Source organism: Peromyscus maniculatus, chromosome 1, assembly GCF_049852395.1.
Source record: "Peromyscus maniculatus bairdii isolate BWxNUB_F1_BW_parent chromosome 1, HU_Pman_BW_mat_3.1, whole genome shotgun sequence".
NCBI classification, from domain to species: domain Eukaryota; kingdom Metazoa; phylum Chordata; class Mammalia; order Rodentia; family Cricetidae; genus Peromyscus; species Peromyscus maniculatus.
In genome coordinates, this window is record NC_134852.1 from 210,466,675 (window position 1) to 210,484,917 (window position 18,243).

The 18,243-nt window shown below is 49.0% G+C and overlaps 1 protein-coding gene and 1 long non-coding RNA gene across 7 annotated transcripts in view; one reads left to right on the forward strand and one right to left on the reverse strand.

Annotated features, from left to right (window-relative positions):
- Positions 1–2,257, forward strand: part of LOC143271188 (uncharacterized) — a 4,318-nt gene extending 2,061 nt beyond the window's left edge. Inside the window, exon 2 of the long non-coding RNA XR_013048412.1 lies at positions 895–2,257. This is a non-coding gene — a long non-coding RNA (uncharacterized LOC143271188). The remainder of the gene's footprint in view (positions 1–894) is intronic.
- Positions 1–18,243, reverse strand: part of Ablim1 (actin binding LIM protein 1) — a 314,113-nt gene that overhangs the window by 159,209 nt on the left and 136,661 nt on the right. Inside the window, exon 1 of one of the 6 annotated variants that reach the window (XR_013048411.1) lies at positions 13,941–14,424. The exons of 3 other annotated variants lie outside the window; for them this stretch is intronic. Coding sequence is in view for 2 of the 3 variants with exons in the window: in XM_076563379.1 (XP_076419494.1) it covers positions 13,941–13,956 (16 nt within the window). In the remaining variant the exon portion in view is untranslated. Of the gene's footprint in view, positions 1–13,940; positions 14,459–18,243 lie in introns of those variants that run through there. 2 more of the 6 variants (XM_076563379.1, XM_076563382.1) reach the window with 2 other exon arrangements.

Consider the following 18,243-nt stretch of genomic DNA (forward strand, 5'->3'; position numbering starts at 1 on the left):
ATCAGGCCTTACTGCTGGACTCAGACCGGGTAAATTTCGGGACCACAGCCTGAGAGAGACCCCGTGCCCTATAGCCCAGAAGACCATGAGCTAGCAAAGAAAATGGGGGCGGACTGGGAACAAAGAAGACAGGCATATATACTAGGGGACCGGATGGTCATGCCAACCTCCCATACCCGATATATGCTGAGATTCCTCCATGCATTGACCCATTTGAGCAAAACAAGATGAAGACCTTATTAGACAGAGAAAACACCTGGGCAGTGCTGCTGAACCAGGATCAGGTACTCCAACAGGTAACTTCCACCTGCCCAGCCTGTGCTCAAGTCAATGCAGGAAAGGTTCATCTAAACAAGGGGGCCCGCCAAAGAGGCCATCGTCCTGGTGTTCATTGGGAAATAGACTTTACAGAAGTAAAACCTGGACTCTATCTCCTGGTCTTCGTGGACACCTTTTCTGGATGGATCGAGGCATTTCCAACCAAGAATGAGACGGCTAACGTGGTAACAAAGAAACTGTTGGAAGAAATCTTCCCCAGGTATGGGATGCCTCAAATATTGGGGTCGGATAACGGGCCTGCCTTCGTCTCCCAGGTAAGTCAGAAGGTGGCCAAACTATTGGGGGTTGATTGGAAACTCCATTGTACATACCGCCCCCAGAGCTCAGGACAGGTAGAACGAGCTAATAGAACAATTAAGGAGACTCTAACCAAATTAACGCTTGCAACTGGCACTAGAGATTGGGTGCTCCTACTTCCCTTAGCTCTCTATCGAGCCCGAAATACCCCCGGCCCACACGGCCTAACCCCTTTTGAGATCATATATGGGGCCCCACCTCCTGTTGTAAACTTTCTCCATCCTGATATTTCCTCTCTTGCCACCACCCCTACTTTAGAAGCACATCTTCAAGCCCTCCAGTTGGTGCAGAGGGAGGTCTGGAAGCCCCTGGCCAAGGCTTATCAGGAGCAGCTAGACAAGCCGGTGGTGCCCCACCCCTTCCAGATCGGGACTCCGTTTGGGTCCGACGACACCAGACCAAAAACCTGGAATCACGGTGCAAGGGGCCCTACACTGTCTTGCTGACCACCCCCACTGCACTCAAGGTCGACGGGATTGTTGCGCCCGCGGCTCCTCTTCCTCCCCCTCCTCTTAATCTCTACCTACCACAAGGGGACTAGGGCGGCAGAGAGCCCGCACCTAGCTAAGAGGCTCACTTGGCAGGTCATCTCGCAAACTGGGGAGACGGTCTGGCAAACGACCGCCTTTCACACCCCCTTTACATGGTGGCCTAACTTACATCCAGATCTCTGCCAATTAGCAGCAGGGTCAGAGGACTGGGACATCCCTACCACTGACCCCATGAACCCCAGAGCACCAGACGTCTGTCAGGATAGTAAGGGAACTTGCAAATGTAGTGACGGGAGATACGGATGTGGCCACCCTGAAGCCAGGGCAGCCCTGTCACAACTATCCTTCTACGTCTGCCCCCGGGATGGTAGGGACAGAAAGCTGATTAGCCAATGTGGGGGTTATGAAAGATCCCAGCATAAAGGAAAAACATGGGGACTTAGATTTTTCATGACAGGACAGGACCAGGGATTTACCTTTATGATTAAACTTAAAATTGAGGAGCCCTCCGCCTCTATAGGCCCCAACCAGGTTCTCGCTGACCAAAAGCGCCCCTCTTTACCTGCTCCAGCACCCCCGAGGGCTACCACCCGACCCAATTCGGTCATTCGCCCAAGCACGGCTCCGAATGCCGCTGTAACCCCAGTCACCCTCCAACCACCCAGACCCGGTACGGGAGACCGGCTATTGAATCTTATAGAGGGCGCTTACTCAGCCCTCAATGTTACCAGCCCAAAACGGACTCAGGAGTGCTGGTTATGCCTAGTTTCCACACCTCCCTATTATGAGGGGGTGGCCGTAGTCGGAAGTTTCACCAATTCCTCTTCACCCCCATCAGGATGTGCCTCAACACCTCAGCATAAGCTTACAATCTCCGAGGTGTCAGGACAAGGACCAATTTATCAGGGAACGTGTTTCTATTGTTCAGACCTTGGTATTGACCCAACAATACCAACGACTCAACCAGGTGGAAATGGAGCCACATCCCTATTCTTCCCCATGAATGGAGGATTCCATTCCCTGAGATAAGAAAATGGGGGAATGAAAGATCCCAGCATACTAGCTTAGCCTAACGCCATTTCAAGTAAGGTCTGAAAAGCGCAGGGTGTCTACAGCCGGCCTCCTGGCCCCAGAAAAGGGTACTAAAGGTCAGAAAAACAACTTGGAGCCAGGCAGCAGGCGTGTCAAGCTCGGGGAAAAACCACGAGCTGCCCTAAGTTTGAACCCGGCCTCATTTGAATCGTCCAATCAGAGCCCTGTAAACCATGAGTTGCCCTGAGTTTGAACCCGCCCTCCTCGTGCTCCTGCTGCCCGACCCTATAAAAACCCTCCGCTCCAGCCCGGGGGCGCGCCAGTCTCTTGAGCTTCTTGAGGGACTGTGTTGCCCCGGGTACCCGTGTTCCTGAATAAAGCCTCTTGCTGTTTGCATCTGACTTGTGGTCTCGTGTGATCTCTGGGCGAGGGTCTCTCCAGAGGGAAGACTGCCTTCGGGGGTCTTTCACCAGCATGTGTGAACAACACCCTGGGTCCAGTCGCTATTGCTGCATAAACTCGGTGTGGCAGGGCACACCTGTATCCTAGTTCAAGAGGTGGAGACAGGAAAATCGGAAGTTCAAAATCACCCTCAGTTCATAACGAGGCTTTCGGGCAGCCTGGGCCACATGTGTTTCAAAACAACGACAACCACAACAAAAAATATAGAAAAATGTCACATGGTGTACATGTCCTAAGCAACTGGATTTCAGACTTCTGGGCTTGATCCTTTGGGAAACAAAATCAGTTGTGTGGGTCATGATCAGTATATCTAAAACAGAGAAAGAAGGCTTGGAAACCTTACATGACTTTTTTTAATCAGCAATAACTTTTATCATTTTATTTGTTTATAATTTTATGTAAATCGGTGTTTTGCCTACATTTATGTCTGTGTGAGGCTGTCAGAACCCTTGGAACTGGAGTTACAGTTTTGAGCCACCATGTGGTTACATGAACCTGGGTCCTCTGGAAGAGCTGTCAGTGCTCTTAATGGCTGAGCCATCTCTCCAGCCCCATTTTATTCATTTTTTATATTTTTGGCTGTGAGCTTAGCCTTTAATGGCTGAGCCATCTCTCCAGCCTTCATTTTTTAATTAAAATTTGTTTCATAAAAAATAGTGTTATCTCACCTCCCAACTTCTCCCAGATCCTCCCCACCTCCCACCTACCCAACTCTATGCCCTTTCTTCCTCTTTCTATTTAAATAACAACAACAAAAACCAAGAAACACACAAAAAAAGGAACCTACAAAAACACAAAAAAATGAAAACCAAAATATACAAGCAAAATATCAATAAGACAAAAAAAAAATGCCTAAACCAAGCAAATGAGACAGAGGTCTACTAAACTACCATTGAGTTCACTAGTGCTGGTCAGCTACTCCTGGGCATGGGGCCTGCCCTAACGTCTCATAAGACTTTGATTCCAGACACGGGTAGGCATCAGTGTCTGACTTTTTCCTGTGAGTACTGGTGAGACCCGTGGTTGAACCTGGAGGTCCTGTGCCAGAGTTCTGCCATAGGGCTCTTTCTGCTTGGACTGCGTAATTAATCTGTAGAGACAGTCAAATTATTTGCTAGCATCTAAACATATGGTAAGCCTACAAAAGAATCTCCATTTTTTTATATGCTTTTGAAAACAGAAGGTCAAACTATAGTCCACTATGGGTATAGATGAATAGAGTGGTAGTCTGTCCTCTTCAGAGAGGGTTACATTACACTTTCCAATGTGCCAGTCTCTACTCTGTTAAGTCACCTGTCTGGTTCTTAGAGGCTCTGTATAAACCTATGACCCTTTCTTATCCCCCTCCAATCTAGCAAAGCCTTCCTGTATTTGTGGGGAACAGTAAACCCTGACACACTCATCCAGCTCTGTTTCTCCATCAAGGGGCCTACACTTTATAGATTCTATCTCATTAATTTGATAAAGAGTTTCTCAATAATCCTTTAGCCAAGGCTGCACTCCTATTCATCCTTCAAAGCCCAGTCAGCCATAACCACCTAACAGAGTTAACCACTCTCTGTCCTGCCAATGTATATTCGTTTAATAGTTCTCAGGTGAATACAGTTCACACTGTACCACAATGACTTACATATGAGCTCCTTGACAGAAAGCGAGTACTCTCTGGTCAAGTCTATATTTTATTTGCTTCTATATCTAGATCACTTTCTTCTCATAGGGTTTGGAAATATCATTTCCCAAATCTAACCATCTCCCCCACCATACACAGAATTCCTTCACTTTACTGAGCATCCAATATTCAATGGATGATTACTGTGGAGTAGACACAGTGCTGTGGATTCAAACTGAACCAACCACCAACCCGTCCATCCCGGATATTAAGAGGTCTATACAAACCCTGAAAGGCTCATCTTCAATGCTCCCTGTCACATACAGCCTTTTTCACTTCCTTCAAAACAGTGACTCTTTCTTCCGTTGGGTCCCCGAACACTGTCTACGTCCTTCTCTTGCCCACCTTCTGTCCTCTGTAATCACATTCCTACCAGCACCCCTCCTAACACTAACATCAATCTACCGAAGGTAAGAGCTTCTCAGAGGTTTCATGCTAACCCCAGTTGGCTGTGGTGGCACACAATGGTAATATCACACTTGGGAGGTTGAGGCAGGAGGATCGGAGTTCAAGATCATCCTTCAGCCAGCTACATTGCAAATTTGAGACCAGCCTGGACTACATGAGACCCTGTTTCAAAACCAAAAATAAACAATAAGCAAAAGGTTTAGCCACAAACTATCTCACAGCAAACAGACCTCGATAAACTGATTTGGTCAAGGCCACTCCTAGAATCCCACAGTATGCTTCACCTCCAAGCTTGGGCTGGGTCCTCCCGATGAGCAGGAGCAGAGGGGTACGTGCTCAGCACCACGGCCCAGCAGACCCTCTTTGCACCGTCAGCCCCAATACTCTTGACCCCTCACTGTCTACTTAGCGAGGGTCCTGTGAGTAGGAGGCACCCTTCTAACACATGTACCATTTGTGGGACTCCCCTCCCAGGGCCTGGAGACTCAAGTCCCTGCTATTTTTCTGGAGGGCTCTCAACCCTCTTTCCCACTTCCCATCAGGCACTGCAGTGAGGAATAGCCCTGCTATCTTTGCTATCTATCTACTGCTCTTAATTCTTGTGAAACTTCTCCCTCTCATGTTTTAACTACTGAGCAGCAACAGAAAGGAAGGAAAGAGAAAGGACACAGATGCATTGAACGTAGACAGGGTTTAGTGGTAATGAATGAAACACCCTACACTTTAAAAGTAATGTATTTGGGTTCCCCAGAGACTAAAGAGGGAACTGTAAGCTTGGGGAGCCAGAGACCTAATGTAGCATCTTTACCCAAGAGTTCCACAGAGCTCATCAACGCAGGAAGCACCATCACACTTTGAAAGCTGTGACTGATACCCAGTGAAGAACTCGTGTATATCTGTACACACCTCTCTCATGACCTCAAATAAGTCACCTTCCTGGAGCCACAATGAGCTCCAACCCACCTCACAAGACCACCATGTAACTTCCTCCCACCCTGTGCATACCCGGATCAGGCAACGACAGCAGTTTCTTGGCTGCAAGGATGTCACAGAAGGCTGGTGCTATTACATAACAGTTTCACTCTACACAGCAGGGCCTCAGGCCAGCAAGATGTCTGCTACTTTCTCTTTGTCACCTGGTCATTGTGAGCAAGATAAGGTTTGCAGGAGAAATGGAGACAGTGGTGTTATGACAACGGGAGCCGTCTGCAGGACCGATTATTCTACCCACGGAAATCGGACCACTTACACGAGGTCAAAGTGTAGTCCCTGGACCAGGACCACCAAGATTACCTGAACAGAGTCAGGTTCTACTCTAAATGTGGGGAATCAGAAACTCTGGAGTCAGGGACCCAGAAATCTGAACTTATCAATCTCTCCAGGAGATCCTGGGGGGTTGAGCACCACGGCCCTAGAACATGATTTCCCTTAGGCTTTGTTTTTTTTTTTTTTTTAAGTCAGCATCTTCCTTGATAAACCCACATTATTTAAACAAGTCAGCTTGGTTGATTATGGTGGGACCCAGACTCACTCCTGGTGCCCCTGGGGCACATTGGACCATGACAATATTAACCACATCAGGACCATAACAACATGAATCATGTCACTCTACACAAAGATATGTTTCAGAGAAAAGAGGTCATGCACACAAATATTCACTCCCCACTGTTAGCAAACTTTGCCCTTGAATCACAGCTCCCGCCAGTGTGGGATAAACAATACCTCGGGTCTGAGTCACTCTCTGCTCAACACAATGAAATAGGAAGCTGGGTGGCTTTCAGCTGCCATGCACCCAGACCCCGCTCAGCCACGATGGGAAGAGTTCCCATACCACCCAGTGACCAGTGAAATGTCTGGAAATTTCTCTGTGTTTTTGGCTTTGACACTGTCATGAGTTCCTCTTTATCAGGCTACACTGGGCTGTGACTGTGGCATGGAGAAAGTCAAAGCCATGCCCCACAGTAGGGTGAGGCCCTGGAGCAGGTTGTTTCTGTAAGAAGTTGGAAAATCCACCTTGCTGTTGTGTGTGTGTACGTGATCAAGTGTATATTTGTGTAGGCCGGAAGATAACCTTGGATCACACTCAGGCACCATACATCTTGTGGATTTTTTCTTTTTTCTTTTTGCTTTTTTCAAGAGAAGTTCTCTTATGCTGGTGTGGTGGTAAATGCCTTTAATCCCAGCACTCGGGAGGCAAAGGCAGGCAGATTTCCATGAGTTAGAGGCCAGTTTGATCTACAAAACGAGATCCAGGACAGCCAGGGCTACACAGAGAAACCCTATCTCAAAAAAGAAAAAAGAAAGAAGGAAAGTTCTCTCATTGGCCCAGAACTTGCCAGATAGGCTAGCATGGCTTGCCAAGGGAGCCTGGGAGCTACCTGTTCCTTCCCACTCAGTACTGGCATCATAAGTGTGCCACTATACCTGGTCCTGGTTCACATGGATGCTTGGGATTGAATTCATGTCCTCACTGGCTGAGCCTCTCCCCAGCCTCGTTCACTGACCTGAAATGAGGATTCTGGCAACACGATATACTTTGTTCATCCTTCCTCGTTACTTGACCAAGTGTAGGAAAAGAGCCGATTCCCAAAGTTTAGGAGCAGCTAAAGAGAGGGCGGGCCAACCCTTAGCGCAGATGTCCATTCTCTGAGGAGTCTTGACTTCATCAAACATTGCTTTCAGGAGCTTTGGGGAAACTCCGGCAGCATGTCCCTTCTCTCAAATGTATGCACATGTGTTTGACTGGCTGGGATGTATTATTTTTCTAGATTATTATTATTATACCTCAATGAGTTGTTGCATAGGGTATGCATCTGTTACGGGTTTGTTTTCAATGTGACCTTCTTTCCCTCAGCTGTGGGAGGCACACCTTGCAGACAGCCCTTCTGGAGTGAAGACAGGGCTGTCAGAGTCACACTGGTATGAGTAGCACCTTCGTTTGTAAAATAGTAAGAGCAATTCACACTTGCATTTTTTTCTGTCTTAAGTGGAATGTGATGTCAAAAACCAGAGCTTTCCCAAGATGAAAAGCTCACAACTGAGTTGCGTGAATAAGTCCTCAATCGAGACGATTGATTGTGAATCCCTGGTAGCCTGTGTTATCTCCTTTAATCAGTAACTTTCTTTTAGACCTTACTTAGGAAACAGCCTTAGTGTTCCCTTCAAAACCTTGGGCTTAAGAGAAATGATGACATACCCCTATAATCTTAGCACTCAGGAGACTGAGGCGGGAGGATTATGAATTTGAGACTAGCCTGGGCTTCATTATCAAAATGAAAAACATAGATGAGTCAGGAACAGAGTGGGGGTAGGGCCATGGACATCAGCTCCACCGTAGGAATGGTTGAACACTCAATCCTGAACTGGAAGAGTCCTTAACTGAGAGAGAGGGCCTTGAAAGATGACCCTGTGGTCATCAGGCACAGGTGGAATCCTTACAGGACACTGAAAGAGCCACCGTTCTGAGATGTCTCAGGAGGCGACAGCGAGTTGGAGCGGCATTGGGCAGTGTGTTCCCTGGGTGGGTAGTGTCTGCCTGGGTGTGTGGGGGAGGGTTGGGGGGAAATGGATCTTAAGGAAAAGTGGCTACCACCCCAAGCAGGAGCCCTTCCCAGCTCTCCAGGCTGTTTCACAAGTTCATCTATGAGGTCAACCCATGCTTGCGGAGAGCACAGTGAGTGCCTAGTCCACACAGGTGACAAATGTCTAGTTTCTCTGTTGTTGACTTAGTGTGAAGAGTCATTTGGGAAGAATTCACAGGAGGGATGGGCCTCCGAGAAGCTCCATAAGGCAACAGAACTTAAGTTTCTGATAACATAAAGAAAGAGGACCCTTGCATTTCTCCTGGGTGCAGCATGGTCAAGGTTGGAGGGTACAACCCCTCACATAAGACTGCAAATAGGGAAGGGGGAGGGGTGGTGAGCCCAGGTTTGGGAGTCAGATGCGGGAAAAACTCAGATCTTCTCTTTTGTGGCTAAGCATTCTCTCCACATGTTCCCACCCCATCTGTTGAGTGGGGACACCCTGAAAGACTAAAGGCAGGATGTGAAAAGCTTCCATTTACACACATTCAATCAAGATTTAATGATGGCATTACAGATGAAGCCAAACAAGATGGATTCAGAAGGCTATTGGTTTACATGGGGTTTGGGAGGAAGCTCTCTAGGGTCTTGGGGAGAAGCCTAAAGGACCAGTAGGGAACCTTGCCACTTATTTAAGATTTTCAGCTGGGAATGGGATGACTAAGAGGATTACTCCGATGCCAGTCTGTAGGTCACATTTAAGACACGGGACACCTCAGCGGCTCCTGGGAGCAGAGCAGCGGCTTTAGACATGTCAGGCCCTGGAGATGCTGGACACAGTAGCTACAACCAGGAAGGTGTAAGTGTCAGCTTTTCATGGACACCTAAGATCTAAGGTACCTCTAAAGGAATGACGGAGCCACTTCTAAAACCTTGAAGAGTGCAGCACCCCAGGATAGCTATGGATGCTGCCCAACACAGCATCACGAACCTACACCTGATGAAGTATTGTTGTTGTTGTTTGGTAACACAATTATGGAGTTCTCCAGTGAGAACTTTGCAGATGCAATATCTGTCACAGTGTCACTGGGCACGCTTGGATTTGTAAGCTGTGAGAGCTCAGCATCCCACACAGGAAGGACCACTTGGGCCACACTTTTCTAATCATACCAGAGTGCCTTATCCTTGATACTGGTTCAAGGCTTATTAAAATGAACTTCTCTCCTCTCTTTCCCACCCCACTCCGATTACCTCGTCTGTCCTGTCTTCTCCAACCCCTCCTGAGCCCTATCCAGACCTAACCTAGGTGAGTGGCCGAGGGTGACTGGTCACATGCAACCTCCAGCCCCAGCAAATTCATATGTCAAACCCTTGGTACCTTAGGCTTTTATTTAGAGCTGGGCTCTCGACTTAGGCAGTCAAATTAAAAGGTCCTCCTCTCTCATTAGTTCCCCTGTAGAAAGTGGGGACTGTGGAGAGAGAATGCACACTGTGGACAACACAGGGTTGGGGACAGAGATGATATAGTGAGTCTACAAGCAAACGGATGACCAAAAGGGCCGGCAGAGCACCAGAAATCCAGGGCGATGCACAGTCTTCCTTGGGGACCCACTCAGAAAAAGCCCCAGCTCTGCGGAATTCTTGATGGTGGACTTGCATCTTCCAGAACTGAGACAATGACTCCTGTTGTTTAGGCCACCAAGTGTGTGTGTCCTGTTAGGCACTCCCAGAAAGACTGACTTATCCAGCCCCTCACCCTACTCCTCACGTCTCCGACCAGGTCCCATCTGTTCTTAGATGGGTGCTTCTCTCAAGCCTAGCATCTTATTCCCATTGTGACTTGTCACATATCTAAATATCCCCAGTCTTTAAAGGCCCAGATCAAGAGCCATCGGCTCCAAGATGGCCGATCAGAATGCTGTGAGGCCCAGCTTCAGTTTAGACACTTCTTCCACTCTCAGTCACGTGTGAGCCTGTTTTCACTTCAATGGTAGATGGCCCAGAGACAAGGGAGCCATTGTGTCCCGTGAGTACACGGGACCTTCCTAACCCAGAGAGTGCAGACTGGGTATGGTGCCGGGGTGGGTGTGGAGGAGTCTCCAGGAGGAGTGGATTGGTGAGTGTTAAAGGGAGTGGGTGTGGAGGAGTCTCCAGGAGGAGTGGATTGGTGAGTGTTAAAGGGAGTGAGGAAGAACAGAGCTGAGGCACTTGTGTAGCCACAGCCGCTTCTGGGAACCTAGTCCATTTTCAGCAACTGAAATGAGGTGGGAAAGACAGCCATCGGCCCCTCCCCACCCTTATGGGGAACACTTGTCTGTGCTAAAGCTCCTGGGGGTGCTGGTTCAGCTGCCTTCCCATGAGGAGTCTACACCTCTCCCTGTGTGTTGGGGAGACTCCTTTAGTTAAACCTGAAAGACACTTGTGCCCAAGGAATCCCAGAGTCCCACTGCTCCCAACTAGACTGATTTTGTTGCCCTCCCAACCCCATCACTACCCCCCCACCTCCACCCCCGGGGGACGTCTAGCAATGTCTGGGGACATTTTCAACTGTCCAAGCGAAAGGTCAAAGCCACCAGTGTCTAGCAGGAGAGAGGCCAGAGTGCTGCTGAACACCTTACAACACAGGACAGGGTCCAAAGAAGGAACCAACTGAATGGTAAGGAAGGCAGTCAAGAGATGTGCCGTAGAGACATCATCTGCTCTGTGCGTGCGTGCATGCGTGTGCGTGCGTGAGAGAAAAAGACAGAGATGTGCACACTCTCCCCACTCTCAATTGTCAGGTAGAGAGCAGACATCCCTCCCTTGTAGGAAACAAAAACAAAAATAAACAAAAAAAATAGGAGCCCAAGTCTAAAACTCCATTAACCTGAATACGCCACTTTTGCATCTAAACTCTTACTTTTTCACACAGCCACACAGTTTCCAAGCCACAATCATCCTTTATTATTTAAATGAGATATGTCTGCAACTTTATCTCTGGGATTTACTTATTGTTTTTTTTCTCAGGCAAACACACAAACAAATAAACTTACAAAAAGAAACAAATTTATTTAGAAACTGTGCCAGAACACATGTCAGTTAGCCAGTCACAGCTTTTAAAGGAGTATAGTGTATCCCTGGGGTATAGATGGTGAGTGTTTGTGTTGTCTCCAGGAAGACGGATATTGACCGATAAACCCACAAAACCCCTTGGAGCTTCTTAGACGATGAAGCAAGGATGAGGTGTCCTTGAACACATGGGGCAAACAACCATTTCATCAAGATTCTAGGATCGATTAGTGCCTGCAAGTTCGAGCGAATGGGCGTCTGGTCAGGAGAACAAAGATAACAATGGCCAAGGATGTGAGCTGCGGATGGATGGTCTGCACCGGCCGGCTCTGCACTGGCGGGCCATGCTGGCTGAGTGGAGGCCTGCTCTCCAGCCATGTCAACCCCGCCGCCCTGCGCAGAGACTGAGGAAATGACGTGAAAGCAGCCTTAGACACTGGAGTGAGGTCAGCAGGGGGCCAGAGGCCTGCCTTGCTCCTTGGCGTGGACACCACAGTGACCAGAGCTTGCTAGGGGGTCCCCACCAGCTTCAGGGGGTCTGGGCAGAGCAAGAAGAATGGGGTATTGTTAACATTCCAGATGCAAAAATGCCAGGTCCCCTGGCAGCTCTGAAAAGTCGCCGACCTGTTTCCTCTGTCGGAGCATGGACATGGACGGGGCAGATGCTGAACCAAGGGCTGAAACGTTACAAGATGGAGGTGGTGGCGCTGCTGGGAGGCTCTCGGTCCCCAGCAGCAGAGGCCTCAGATGTTCACACTGGACACCATGTAGTCCAGTTATTAGCTGTGTGACCTTGAGCCACTTCCTTACCCTTTCTGATCCCTAGCCTGCTCATTTCCAGGATGAACGCCTGGACCACACTCTCCCGGGGCCCATTTCACTTTACAGACTAAGGAAGTTCCAGTCTCTCCATGAAGTCTCTCCAGGAAGCTCGTGTAACCACCCATAGAATCCCACCTTCCCTGCTGTTGGCTGACCACTGTAGCCAGAGCAGGGATCAGCAGCGGGAATGACATAGACCTCAAAATAAAAAGACCAGCCTCTAATCAGCGGCTGAGGGCTAAGATAACACTAGCATGTGGTCTCCTGGGAGCCTGCCCAGACTGTTCCAACGAGAGAGTGCCCAAGCATGGACATCGGTCATCTAAGTGAGGCTTAGGAAAGACGCCATTTGAAAAGCCCTGACCTGCTGCCTCAAGCCCCACAGGAACAGAGTGGACCAGTGGCTTTGAAATCTCCACCACTCATAAATAAATTACTCACACTGGGACACAAATCCATTAGCAACAGAGATCTGGGTCATGTTTTTTCTAGTTAGGTGGAAGGTACATGGAAGACATCCCAGGGTCCAGCAAATGCCAATGTCTGGATTTTACACCAAAATAAAGGAACCTCCACCAGAAGCGTTCTTCTTCATACCAAATCACCTCACCATTTTTTCACAGAAAGATCAGAGCAAAAGTAAGTGAACCTCAGGGGTGCAGTGAACAGAGCAGACCCTTGGTCTGGGGGTGCAGCCTCAACACTAACAGGCTCAGTGGCGTCAGCCAAACCAAGCTGAAATTCCAGCCAAAGCCAGTTCAGCACTTTATCTCACACCTATAAAGTAGACACAGAGAAGTCATTGAGGCGGTGCAAAATAGGCTGAAAAGGCAGTGGTGGTGGAAACAGTGTCCCACACGAGACACCATGACAGTCACAAGCCTGCCAGACAGCAGAACTGAAGTGATCCTTCACAACAGACTATCACTTGATGACAATCTCTAAAACATATTGTCAAGGGGAAAAAATCAAGTCAGAAAAATGGCCATCGGATGGTCCTGCAGAAGGTCCTCTGCAGCTCTGATTAAGGTCACTTCTAATTTGTGAACCCAGTTCCACTCTAGAGGGGTCTAAAAAGACAACCGTCCACCATTGAAAATGGAGGTTGAGAGAACAGTGGGCACGGGCTTCCCCTTTCCAGGCTTTGTTTCTGTTACATTTTACTTTTAAAATACAAGCTGGATCACATAGTACTTGAATGACTAAAAGCAAGCTATTGTTGTGTTCTTTTGCATTTTCCAAACAAATCAACTAAATAGAATTCAATTTTAAAAGGCTTATCTTAATCTCGGGGCCACGCCCAGTAGGTAAACAATACACACCTGTGCAGGCCACGCCCTCCCTCTTTTCACATTCTTCTTGTGCGGCTGCTTAGAGCATCCTTTACGAAGGTGTAGGGAGGAATAATTTAAGCTAATCCTGAACCCCTTCCAACACCCAGGGGCTCCTCTCAGCCACACTAGCTAGGCTTGGGCTTGTCCACCCACAGCCCCACCCAGGTTTAAAGACCCTTCGTGACAAATCTTAGTGAACTCATTGATGGAGGATGGAGCAAAGAGAACGGAGGCTTGGGTGGGAGGTGGACGGCAACTCTCAACCCAAATCACAAATCCATTGGCAATTAATCAAAAGCTTTGCGCACCCTGAGCTGAGCCCAATTGTGCAATTCTCCTGCGATGGGCTGAGATTTGGAAGCTAGGTTCCGCGGAAACCCAGACTTTGTCCTACACAGATTCTCGCCCCGAACATGTCTGCCCGGATTTCGATTGATCATTGCTCATAAGGTGCCCCAGCGCCGCGGGGCCATTGCAACTTCTGCAAGCATGCACGGTGATCGATATTTATAATTACCTTTCTCTTTCACCATGGCAACGGGGTCCTTGGCCGAGGGCACCGAAAGCAACAGGAATGAACTCTAGGCGTGCCAGCACACCGATCGGCTGCGGCGGAGGCTGCGAGGAGACGCCCCCGGCACCCACACGCGAAGTCCGGGGCAGCCTAGCGAAGTCCCGCCCCCGCCGCGGCTCCCACGCCCGCCCGCACGACGGCCGCGCCCTGCTCCCGGACGCTGTCGTCTGGATGAAACCACTCGCTCCAGCTGCTGCGGTAGCAAATGCAAAATTCCAGTGTTGATCTCCGGTCACTGACACCACCTTGCATTCCTGACGCCCGGGAAAACGCTCCGGAGCCCTGGCTCCTCTCCCAGGGTCTGATAAATGATTGCCGAAGGAGGAGGGAGGCCAAGCCACACACACAGCCAGGGACTGTTCCCATAAGTAAACTCGTCATTTGTTAGCTTGTTAGTTTCCTATGACAGCTGCTTTCAATCCTGATTACAGCCTCTTTCAGGCAAACTGAGTAACTAAAATTGGCCTTAATAGAAAAATAATGCCGAGGCTCCTCCAAGTTCATTTTCCTCTGAAAAAAAAAAAAAATGAATAATGCCGTTTGATTTTACACACACACACACACACACACACACACACACACACACACTCTTTTTTTTTTTCTGAATTGGGGGCAGGAGAAAGGAAGAGTGTGTGTGAGACTGAGAGAGAGAGAGAACTCTAGCTGAGGGCCTTTCAGGATTCAGTTCCTTATCCCTGATCAAAATTAAAATCTGACTTATCCTGCTGGGGAAGATCCTAGCTTCTTCCTTCCCTCTGTTTCTTCAGCGTTTTCCTCTTAAACTGTGTGGTTGGACATCTGTGAGGAGGAACCCTAGCCACAATTAAGGGGCAAGCAGTGTTGGCTGCTACTACACAGCCAGGACTGGCCTGACTTGACTTGCAGGGAGGGTGGCACCGTGTGGGGAGGGCAGTGCCTGGCTTTGGCTTTGTGACCTATCCGGTCGCTGGCAGGTCTGCCCGCAGAGGACTTCCTGGTTCACAGAGCTGCAGCCCACCCCTCCCAGCACCTATCTGCGGGATCCAGCGCCATGTGTCTTACACGCCCATTGTATACACGTGGGAGAGACGCGATAAGCAAGAGACAAGGCAGACGTTGCACCACTCAGGGAGACGAGCAGATGGCCAGCCAACACATCTTTCAGAACCAGAATGCACAGCCAGTATTAGACTGTATTTACTGCAAATATTTTAACGTGTTGGGTCTAAGAGAGCCAGGGGAACAGAGAGGAATGGAGCCGCCCAACCTGCCGCAGCTTTGACTCAGAGGGTGCCCCGACGGCTGAACTAAACTGGTGGGCTGGGGAGAAGGAAAGCACCCATCTCTTCATCGTCGTCTTGGGCAGGTCTTGACTGCTGACCTTCTGGTGAGTAGAAGTATCAGAGCCCGAGCAGCTGTGACATTCCTACATCTGTGACTCAGGGCTTTACTATTGATAGCTTGAAATGTTTCCGTCTGTAAATCACAGCAGCTAAGTCCCGACAGCTTCTGCGCTGTCTTTTCTATGACATGCTTCACCCACACTACCCCTGCCACCTTGCAGCCTCCCTGGGGCTGGGTCACGCTTGTTCTGTCAGTGGCCAGCTGGAATACAAGTACCAAGAAGCCTAGAAGTGGCTTCTCTAGCCTCCACTCACACACATGAGCCAAGCGCAGAGGGATGCCACGGTTCAAGAACATCACAGAAGGAGACAAGCTCTCTGCATTCCCTGACTTTTCATGGCTAAATCTGCACTTGGCTACTTTGCCTGCCCTAATCACCCTGAGCCGTTAAAGAGATGTTGACAAGTAGAATCAACCGCAGAGAGCTGGAATCAGCTCCACCGGCGCGCCGAGCAGGTGTGTGTGCTGTTACGTTTGCTGCGTAAATAGATCAGGATTGCACTTGAGCATGGCTCTCCAAGGATCTCCTGTTATTCACCTGAAAGCTGAAGAACAGTGGGGCTGCAGACCTGGTTCCCAACCCCCAGCACAGCACAATAAATAAAGAAAAAATAGAGCGGAGGAAACAGCACACTCCTCCCCACCCCTACCCTTCCCCCCGCTGGACATCACAGTGAATTCTCTTGCTTTTTTAGCTCAAGCCCAGTCACTCCTAGGTGCACCTTCTACTGTGAATGTCACTAGTCCCGTCCCCTCCGTAGTCCCTGGGACAGCTGTGAACTCGGACATTCACACCTACCACACCAAGCTGGTCTCGTCGCAAGTTCTGAAGATACCTGTACACCTCTAAAGTCCATTCATCTTCAGAGACACTTTCTCTACAGAAAACTACTACACAGTGGCTTAGACACACACACACACACACACACACACACACACACACACACACACACACACGTTTTCCATGGAAAGAATTTGTCTGTACTGCAGTCAGCATGGATGACTCACCAGCAGTCACTGCTAAACAACAGCCATGTGGCAAAAGTCCCCTACCCATCAGGCATTGCTACTTTAGGATAAGAGCGTCCACTCTGCACTCTCAAGACAATCAGAGGCGACTGCTCAAGTTATTTTTGGAATGTGGGAGAATAAAACCATTTTTTTTTTTTGTCTACTTTGCCTCAGGGCCAGATGCTTCAACAGAAGTGAGCAGAGATATCTGCTTGTTTACACTGGAAGCTGGGAGGAGAGGGGGAGAGAAAACTGAAGCGGTTCACGAGAAAGGCTTTTTATTTGGATTTCTAAGGATGATTTCCAGTGAAATTACCTCAGCCTCCTCTCACTGGGATGAGACATAACACAGCACTGACCCAGGGCTTTACATGCCGCTTTCCTCTCAGCCTTCACCTGCTCACTGCTACTTTTTCTTCCACTCACAAAATGAAGCCAAGACTGTCCATCATGACCAAGGAACAGAGACCATATTGCTGGAGAGAAAAGGCTGGCAACCTCTCCCCTCCACTCTTGGTAATAAATCAAGATCCATCACTGAATAGAAATGCCCGCTAAGCGGAAAATGTCACCACCGGAAACAGGCGCTGTGGAAGAGCCCTCTCCACAGCTGAGCTGATGCACAAACACCTGTAAGGCAGGGACGCCAGGACCCTTTCAGGCCCTAGGACCCTAAGGTGCGCAGGTAACATCTGTACACCTCTCGGTGGCCTCTCTAGCAGAATCCAGTAGAAACACACACACACACACAGTGCACACATTCGTATACACATACATAGAGCACACATCACACACGTGTGTGTACACACACACACACTAAGATAAAACCCCCAGAGAATGAGCCTCTTACTTCGTCTCTACTTTATGCTCACATCTGTCTCCCCCACCTCAGATGCTAATGGGATGCTGGCTAATGGCAGGTGTCATGCAGACAGCAGAGAAAAAAGAAGCACAAATACTCCCGGAGAGACCAGGACAGCGGCGCTGAGAGACACTGCACAGGCAGGTCTGCGCCCCAGCCGGGAGGTCAGGATAGGAGGTGGATAAGGGCTGGCTGGGACGGGCAGGGAGGGAAGGACTGGCTGGAACGGGGAGGGCGTGAGTGACCTATCCCAGCAGAGGTCATGGGACAGAAGGTATCAAGTAGCTGGCTGCTTGTAGGCGGCAGAGGAAGTACAAGCTTAGGTGTGTGGGAGATCAGAGGGACTGGCCATGCCCTGCCATGCTGCGCCATGCTATGCCTTGCCATGCCAAGGCTGGACTTCAGAGGTGGTGTGGCTAGACTCTCAACTCTAAGCTACTTCTTTATTCTGAAACTGAATTCTAAAGTCCTTGGCTGCATCTCAAAGCCCCCATGACCTGTTTCCAACAGTGTGCATTCAGTGTCTATTTCCTATATTCAGCAGGTCTGATATGGACTAGATGTTCAGGAAGTGTCTGGGTTTGTTAGTTTATTTAAACATCTCTCTGATAATAGGAATGAAAGGATCACTTTACACACCACACATGCAGCATTTTTAAAAGCACAGTTTATTTGGGATTCTTATGATTCCATAGTGATGGCTTCATATCCATAATGGGGCTATGTGCTTGAAGGCAATGTATACATGAAGACATGTCATTTATTTCTACCCCCAAGTACGTTCTGTAGATCCCTCAGGGACAGATGTCCTTGTGAGTGCTTGAAATGCAGACACCTGGCCTTCACTGCTGGTCTGATGACCCAGATCCGAGGTCTGAGCTACAGCCAGCTCCCTTGGTGATTGATGACCCCCAGCCCAGCTATCCAGCCCACAAAATTGGAAGACAGCATAAGATTTGCAAACAGCTATGTGCATGGCATCACATTGGA